Below are 9,795 nucleotides of genomic sequence, written 5' to 3' on the forward strand. Positions count from 1 at the left end.
GGCCTACTTTTACATTATTGACCAGTGGTGTAATGTAAAGTGTAGGCTACTCAAGTAGCCTAGGCTACTATATTTAATTTTGAGGTATTTTTATAGACCTTTACTAGAGTAGGCTAGGCCCTATTTCCAGTTTTCGATTTTTTTACTTCTACTATATCTAGACAAATGAATGTGCGGGCCGGGTAATTAATCACACCACCTACATTTATGATGACATTTGTAGTGATCAAAGGAAGTTTTGATAAATTCAGTCCAGCTGTCATCCCCGGCCCCTCGCCCCTGTCGGAGAGAATGTCATCCTCCGTGTGCAGCTCATGGAAAAGTGGAGATATTTGACTATAAACAGTAAACACACGTTTTCTGCCAGAACTTTCGAAACAATATCTGACTCCAAGTATTAGGAATTCATATTGGGTGAGTACACTAACACTACACTCGCTGTGCGGACTGCGGAGCATGAATAATGCACAAGACATCATCTCTAGGACTAGCTTCGGAGAGACCACAGGCGTTTGTTTCTGACCAACTTTTTGGTAACAAATTGTAATGCCATTAATACATATTCAGGTCTAGCCGCTAGATGGCACGAGAGCCATAGAGTAGGCTATGGCACCATGGATGCATCCTGTTCAATGACGTCATATTAATGGGACAACATATACACATACAAAAATAATCTGGTAGATAGTGCGTATCTAGACTAGTCTAGAGATATCGTTGTCAAATGAGGTCTTTATGGTTCATGTAGCGCTCCGAGATGGCGAGGATTTCCGTCAATTACATTTTACTGTGCGGACAAGTGCTGCTGCTGCTCACAGTGCTGCTGTTGCAATGTTTGGAAGGAATTCACTCTCAGAATTCAACTACAACAACATCGGAGCCACCGCCGCCTGCTGCTGCTGCTTCGGCACAGGCAGCAGCGACGGTCCTCCCGTTCAGCGAACAGCCGCAGGAGAACATCACATTATATCATAGCAACAATAATAACAACGACGGAGGAGGACACGATGATAATAACGTTAGCGAGCAGTATGAATACAGACCCCCGTCTCCAGTCGTCCTCTGCAGTTATTTGTAAGTATCAAACCTTGGTGTTAGCATTATCAGTTAGCCTGCCATTCTATCTGTACATGCATGTATGTAGGTAGTGGTATTAAGTCATTCAAATTTGCGTTCACACTTATTTCTTTTCATCCATGACCAATCGATGGTATCTTCTGAAGACCGGAGGAGTTTGTTCTCTGTCAAGACCCCGTGGATCACGCAGGCAACAACAGCGCATATCTGGAGCTGGGCCACGGTTGTGTCGGGGTAAATAATTTGATTTTCATTCATCAAAAACTATAAGCATAATATAGTGTACAATTTACCAATATTTAAATTGCTGTATACATTATTAAAGATGATGTAACAGCAGAAAATACATTTTCAGAGGTCAGGGTGTCAATCTAATCGGGAGAGAGAACTCATACAGGATTTTTAGGAAACAGGAAAAGTCTATACTATTTATTCACTACCAATAATTGTGCCCAGTTGGCCCCTGGGCCCTTTGTGATAGGGAGCAATATAGTACAACTTGCCCATAGGCTTCTGGTTTCAGAGCTTTCTGCTGTTTCTGTAGCTATTTCTGTGTATTTCCAGGTTTCTGGGTGGAAAATAAATATTTGGCGGCATTCGAGTCATTACATATTTACAATTGAGACGGGCGGCGACTTAGTGACGAAGACGGAAGTCGTCATGGTTGCCAAGGTCGCCAAGTCATAGACCGTGATTTATGTGGAGTATGCGGAAGTGCCGTTGACGGCTGTGCTGTGCCTGTAGTCTGACATCACTATAGCTTCCATTTCTCAAATCAGCCATTACTCACTCCGTCCATCTAAAGGCTCATTCATAGTCTGGAGTTTCGGTGGTGAGGTGACCACCGGAGCTGAAATAACGTTGAGCGGTGGTGAGTAAAAACAGAGAAGGGCGGTGGCGGTAGTTTGCTCTTCACCGCGGCTCGTGACATCATGTTGTAGTTCGGTGGTCACCTCACCACCGAAAATCCAGACTATGAATAACGCTTTAGAAGTCTATTTATTTTCAGGAGAGTCGATATTGTAGCCTCGACACAGCATAAAATCAGAAATGATCCCAGAACGTCCGTGTTCTGTTCAATCACCACAGATGCAGCCTATTGAGAGAAAACAGCCTTTGAAAACGGCGCAGCATCAGGAACTGGACGCCTGTGTTTCTTTCTTCCGCAAGTCACACAATATTTACAAGATATTTATAGTAAAATGGCTTCTTTTAGCGAGACAAATCAGCAGAAAATCTACTTTGTTAATGACATTTCTTTATCCCAGCAACAAACTCTTGTGAGATTTGAGATGAGTCTGGAAGCCTCTCTCTGTCCATCTGCAATTTGACGGACAACATATAGGGGGCTCTGGCCCCATATTTAAGATGATTAAGATTTTGCCATTTGCCATATAATGCTCTCATTGCTCATCCACATGACGTTGTCAGTGTTGTTGTCAGCCTGGGAGGGTGGGGAGGTCAGGGAGAAGCAAACCACGCCTACTATATTTAGGAGACCATTTGTAGGCTTTGTGTACCATTTCGCCTATAGTGGCTCCAATGAAGTTGGCCCATCTTCATAAATAGACCATCTTTGCTACGGACGATCACGTGACACACGCATCGACCCAGTGCAAGGCATGTTGGGTTACAGGTGCATTATGGGAAGCAGAGTTTTCTTTTAAATTATTTTGTATTAGCCAGGTGCAACCTGGCTATACTGTCGATATTGAGAGACTAATGAGGACCTAGTCGACAGTTTTTCATGATTGGCTGCCTCTAGTGCCTCCTAAGGGAGATAAAACCCATAGTCTGAACACTGCATCATGAAGCCGTATCCTCTAAGCCAATGGGAGATAAAACCCCATAGTCTCTTTGCTGCACTTGGCATGACATGAGTCATTCTTGTTTCTTTTAAAAAAAAAGCATGCCGCTAGACGCGAGGGCGCCAAAGGCGTGTGAACCTCTAGTTACATCCTTATGAGCTACATGATGTGTTCGGTTTCTGCAACGTGATATAGGCATATCTAATTTATGTTTGTTTCATATAGATTTGAATTGGGGGGCGTTCTTTCATTGCTGACGAGTAGAGAGACACTCTCCGCAGCTTCCGTGTTTTTGTTAGCTTCCTCTGTATACTGGTTCTTCTCTTCGTCTTGAAACAGACATTTCTCCACCACACACACACACACACACACACACACACACACACACACACACACACACACACAGAGCTCCCAGCACCGTGTGTCCCCCAGCTGATCAAACACTGCAGTCTTGCCTGGCGAAAGAGAAGTACGGGCAGCAGTAAATTGGACCCTAGATATTATTCTCTGACGGCTTGTTTGTAAACAACTTATTCGTTTTAGGGGTAAATATGCCATGAAGTTGCAGAATCTGTATTTTTACACGTGTAACAGCTAGTTGTAATTTTTGTTATCAGAAGTCGCATTTTCGAGGCGGTCAGCTTTCTGTGGCGTTGATTCAGAATATAATGATATGCACGCTCCATTCTGTTCCCTCCCCCCACGACAACGGATAACCACGCCTACATTTTCTTTTCATTTCTCAATTCTGATCAAATATATGACGAGTGGGGGGGTGTCCTGACCCTTTAACATAACCTTTCTGTTCACTTCTGGGAAACCTTTAAAGCAGTGGTTCTCAAAGTGGGGTCAGGGGACCCCCAGGGGTCCTTGAGGAGGTTAAGGGAGACTCCACTCCCCAGTCAAAATCAGTTTGACCACTTTAACCCTATATACATTGGCTATTTGAAAATATCAGATCTAAAAGCTCTCAATGTGTCACATTGTGATGTTGTGAAATATTTGGATAATGTCATATTAACAACACAAACTTGTATGTGTGTCCCTGGCACAATATACATCAGATGTGGGTCAGATTAATTAATACATATCGTTGCTGTCGGGAAGAAACCACCTAACTCCATTTTTGAGGTTTTTGATTATTATTTTCCCATAAATCAGTGATATTGAACACCCAAACTGTCTGCTAAAACAGCTAACTCCACCACCACTCCCCCTCTCATGGAAGTAATTGACAATATATAAATCACAACACCAACTTTGATGAGGCATTATTGCTTCATCTTCATTTCCTGAAAAAAATATATTTTTAATTTCCTGAAAAATTAACATTTTGGAGTTTGGATTCTTCCCGACAGCAGACATTCATTTGGGGGTCCTTGACATAGCTTTAACCCATTTTGACCTGAGATCAGATTCTAAAAATGTCTTCTACATCCTGACAGTTTTCTGAAAAAGCTATGTTTCTATGTCAGTCGTTCTTCGATTTTTCAAAAATAGCTAAAGCATAACATAATGCTAACACCAAAAGGGGTTCCCGCCCAGAATGGGTTAAAGTATGAAAATGGCATTTGGCATTGTCAATCATCATATTCCATTATGCCCCATTGGATACAAATCAATTAACACAACACTGTGTAATTGATTGAATACTTTATTAGCAGGTTTGTTTTGTTAACAGTACAGGTAGTACAGTCAAAGGTTATACTAAAAGGATAACACAACAATCTGCAGGGGGCTTGTTTCCCTTGTGGTCCATTGTACTCAATTCGTCAGTTAAAAAAATAAATAAAATACATACATGCATATTAGTAAACTCACTAACTCGATTGAATCACCATCAACGGGTATATTTACAGAGAAAGGTGGGGTCGGGGGCAGAGGATGCAAGGTATTCAAGGAGTTAAACTATGTATTTGTATTTTGAGGTCAGACATTCTTTTAGTTTAGTTTTGAGTTTGTAGGGACTCGAGATCTTGAATGAGTTTTGGTAGATTATTCCACATTATAATGGCATTTTCCCCCATGTTTGAGCCGAAGTCCTATTTTAGAATGCAATGTATTTCCCATTGTATAGAATATTACTGTAGATTAACAGTGTGCTCAAAACCATCTTGAAAGATGAATCTTTTCATCCGTTACACATCTCACCTCTTGTCTCTGTGTTTAGTGGGGAGGCCAAACTCAGAAAGAAGTGAACCACACACCAGTTATCTGCACTGCCCTGGATAACATTGAGTGTGCTGGACCCAGAGAGTTCCTCAGGGGGAATGTGCCCTGCATCAAGTAAGTGATGTCATGCTGGTTACACAAAGGGCTTCATATATAGTATAGAATTGTGTGTAATAGAGCTCTTCACGGGTAAAACAAAACGACCCGAACAGAAATGGACCTGTGAAATTTTGTCAGATTCCGAGCAATTCCGAGATTTCTTTCAAAAATCTGAACCTGGGTGGACCCATGACAATTTGGGACAATTCAGTCTGACAAAATGACCTGGACTCTAATTGGAGCTGTGAAATTTGTTCAGAGATCCGTTTTGTTCTGAGATTTTACAGACCAACTAAATAAATACCCTATATGCGCATTAGGTATTAATTTAATGTGTGACAAAAGGTTTTCTTTCTTTTTTCCTGTTATATTTTGCAGTTTGGGAACACAAAAACTGGGTGCTGCAGTATGTACACTGATCTAACAGCTTATGGTTCTATTGCTTCTTTAGCTGTCTGATTTCTCTCTTTAGTTTTGCATTGAGAGAGAGTGATAAACCAGTGCTTAGGAACTGAATGAATAATAAACAAATAAACAAATCAAATGTTCAGGCACCCCGGTGACTTGGTGTGTTTACCACATAATTGTTGTTTTGTGCCTAGTGTAGCATGCTGTCCCTTCTAAATGCTCTTTTCCTGTCGTGCTGTTAAGTGTTAATTGATGCAATACAAAAAAATACAACATTTTTGTATTTTCAAACTATAGTCTAGTTAAGTGCCCCCCCCCCCTGCTCCCCCAAACCAATAAGCTTCAGTTAAATACTTAATAAATAAAATAATGTTATCCATGTACTCTTGATTAATTTGGAATCAAATACTGTTGAAAGTATGTGGTTGACGTTATTTGACCACTAGATGGCAGTATTGCCAAAGATACAATCACTACTGCCATTTCTCTGCATTCAGTATATGCACCAGCAGTTCTCTTGGAATTTAGCATTAGGGGTGAGGGGGTTTATAAGAGGACAGAGAGGGTGGTCTCCCTACGGCAGCTGACCAATCGGCACAAGGTAAAAGTGCCACTGCACACTGAACTAGCATCACAAGTGACCTCGCTGTAATAAGGATGGTCAATGTCAAACAGATGCAGATTTGCTGCCGTTTCTTTTTCCTTTTTTTAAGGATTTACTGTTGAGATATGAGAGGGAGAACAAATAGACTTGAATGGCTGTGTACCAAACAATGTGAGGCATGGTATTAGTGCCTGACAGCTTGTTGACTGTTGAGAAAATGTTGATCACATGCTATTTACTTGTTGTCTTTGTAAATAAATAAGGCTATTGGATAAACAAATTATCACATGCATGGCATTCGTTGTTTCCCTACGGCTTAATTTCTTTATTGAGACGGATGGACAATAGAAAGGTGAGGGAGGTAATGCGGGAATGGCACAGGAGGGAAACTGTAGAACTAGGCCAGCACTCCAGGATGGTGTAATTGTAAAGACAAGCAATTTGAGCAGATCTGAGCCCTCCGTCTATTCCCTTTTTCCCTTTAACAATCGGCAGTCAGAACATTCAGTTCGTAGCACATATTGAACCATTCAGCAGACTGGGGATCTTAATTAACATTTTCACTTGTGAGTCTTGTGACTCATGCAAACTAGCATGGAACTTTAAGAGGGAAGTAGTGAGAAAGGCAGAGGTTGTTAGTCATATTTGACTGCATATCTTGGTCATTCTGTGGTCAACTGAAGATCCAGTGGATTTACTGTTGCACTACTGCAGTTAGGTTGCTTAATTTGTAGTCTAATCTAATGAGGCAGTGTCTTTTGAGGCAGAATAATACATTGAAATTGCAATATTTCCATTTAACAAAAGGAAAATATTTCAGGCAGCTTACTATACAAACTATTCTGGAGCTGTACAAAATGTCAGGTCTACAAATCCAGTTGCAATATTAGCATAAATCTTGTAATATGATTCTTTTGTCAATATTATGCTTGGTCGGTGTCTGTATGCGACTGTTATATTTTGCAGTGAACGGTCTTTTTAAAAGCATTATCAGGTTATTGATTACCTGACTGGTCTTATCAATTCATCTTTGTCTATATGGTGCATATTGTTGTCTGTCTGCAAACCGAATTTCCCTTACTTCAGTTTTGACATGAAATAAGATGAATTGAACTCAAGTAAACTGAAACTGCTGCTTTGTTTGTGTCTATTGTAGATACACAGGGCACTATTTCATCACGACCTTGCTCTATTCCTTCTTCTTGGGCTGCTTCGGAGTCGACCGCTTCTGCCTGGGACACACCGGTACGGCTGTGGGCAAGTTGCTGACCCTGGGAGGGTTGGGCATATGGTGGTTTGTCGACCTCATACTGCTCATCACTGGTGGGCTGATGCCTAGCGACTACAGCAACTGGTGTACCTACTACTGAGGCCGAAACATAGCCACAGGCAAAGGACTGGTCACTATCAATCTTCCTTTGACAACTAGTAGTGGTGTTCAGTCATGTACTATGGAGGACTTAAGGCTCATACATAGTCTGGATTTTCGGTGGTTATTTGACCACCGAACTACATGACGTCACAAGCCGCGGTGAAGAGCAAACCACTGCCACCGCCCCAGCCCTTCTCTCTGTTTTTACTCACCACCGGAGCGGTGGTCACCTCACCACCGAAAATCCAGACTATGAATGAGCCTTAAGAGTTTTTACACAAGCTGATCACTAATTAGTTCCCCCTCTTTGAGGGGTTTGTGTACAATGAAAACCTACTCTTTACCCTCCACAACACACATGTCTGGTTGTTGCCTGGCAATATCATAGCTAGGCTTATGTCCGCTATAGGCTGTTTAGATGGTCTGGGGTTTTAATGTGTATCAAAAGCTACTGAGCAGTGAGCATGTCCATAGATGGTCATGCAGTATGCAACTCTGATCTGTTAGCACCAGTATGCTACATTGACTTTACCTTACTGTATACATACACTTTAAGTATAAATAGTGAATGTTGTACTTTATAATTTGTCAAATAGGTTCAACAAACAAAAAAGAACATACTACTGTACACTCTGATTTAGGCAGCACACCAAGCAAGTACAAACATGGTACACCATGATGCATAGTAATGACATCTAGGAAATTACCGGAATCTTTAGTGATATTATACTGGAAAGGCAGATGCAAAGACGAATGGGAGTATCATATTATTATTATTATTATTATTATTTGGAGCTGCAGCTACAACATGCATCATTGCGTTTTTTCTTTGCATCGTCATGTCGCTGGCTTCCACTGACAATGAATGGTAGACCTGTGTGAACACAATATAAGGCCTACCAAGACCAATTCAAACTCCCGGTATAAAAAAAATCGAAATACTTGAAAAGTTGTTTTAATAACGAGCCAGGATTTGGAATGGAATATTTTTATTTTACGTATCACACTGAATCTGATGCGTTAAACCAGAGCATTGAAGGACAATTCAACGGGACATAGTGATGATTGAATTTGCAACCTTTCTGTACCTTGTCTGTCCAGTCACTAGGGCACAATGCCAGCAGCCACATGCTATAATGCTTTAGGATGGATTTCACATTCTCATATAATTCCACTGTGATTTCTCAAACCCATTGAGCATAGGCTTATGAGAGGGACAATAACTAATTGGATAAGACCACACCTGCCAATACCGGTATGGAAGTGGTGAGCCCATGTTCTTGGCAAGTGATAGAATTCTGTGCTGATGACATCATCCTAACACAAATTCAGTTTAGGTTATTGTCTCCACCTGTAAACTGTACCATTACATACTGTACGGTTGTTACACCAGAAGTGTAGTGAACACCCACTGGAGGAGGTTCTATTCATAGCTGTAAAAATCTAGATACCGTAACCTCATTGGCCGCTGCAGTTCATTGGAGCAACCTGTATCTCAGGGAAGGCGGAAGTCAAACGGAAGTGCTCGCTCGCTGCCACTCAAAGTGACTACTGGCCAATCGCAGCGTGTCTTTTCCGGAACTTGTCAAACAATTCAATTCAAAGGAGCTATATTCGCATGAGAAAACAAACGTTTACATTGCCTCTGATTGGCCTACCGAACGTTCCCTTCTGTGACGCACGCGGAAGCTTGGCAAGCTTCTGCGTACGTCACAGAACCTTGCCTTTCCTCGGGATACAGACGCCCCAGAGCCGAAAGAGGAGTCTACGTCTTTGGTTCTACAGTATGTGCCAGGGGTGTTAGTCCTCCATTTTGCGGATATATGGAGTTGCAACCTTGTGCTTGTAAAATGTTAATGTTAATAATATTGATCTACTCCATATGCTGATTTGGATGGTGTTTTATATTTTAAGTTGAATGTATTCAACTGTTCATTATTGTGTATTTGTTTTGCCTCATGTTAATGTTTGAAACATTCTGAAACATATTCCTTTGGACATAAAACATATTTTAAGTTAATTGATCTCCAATGTTTTTTTGTTGTAAGGGTACATTCTGTTAAGAGCAAAAACGTCCCGACACAGATTGTATTACCTTGTCTTATCGGTTTTCACAGCTCAATAAAACATGTCTCAGAAAAACGCTTGATGGAAGTAGTAAATGGTATGGTACAGTCATGTTTATCTAGATATGTCTGTAGTAAATGGTATGGTACAGTCATGTTTATCTAGATATGTCTGTAGTAAATGGTATG

The 9,795-nt window shown here is 41.1% G+C and overlaps 1 protein-coding gene across 1 annotated transcript; it reads left to right on the forward strand.

The window, feature by feature from the left end:
- The first annotated feature begins 611 nt into the window (after positions 1 to 611).
- tm2d2 (TM2 domain containing 2) lies at positions 612 to 9,683 on the forward strand. The gene is made up of 4 exons (XM_079515685.1): positions 612 to 1,074; positions 1,224 to 1,311; positions 5,056 to 5,171; positions 7,325 to 9,683. Exons 1-4 carry the CDS (start codon positions 758 to 760, stop codon positions 7,536 to 7,538), a joined length of 735 nt encoding a protein of 244 aa, XP_079371811.1. The 5' UTR covers positions 612 to 757; the 3' UTR covers positions 7,539 to 9,683.
- The last annotated feature ends 112 nt before the right edge of the window (positions 9,684 to 9,795 follow it).

Source organism: Electrona antarctica, assembly GCF_951216825.1.
Source record: "Electrona antarctica genome assembly, chromosome: 12".
NCBI lineage: Eukaryota > Metazoa > Chordata > Actinopteri > Myctophiformes > Myctophidae > Electrona > Electrona antarctica.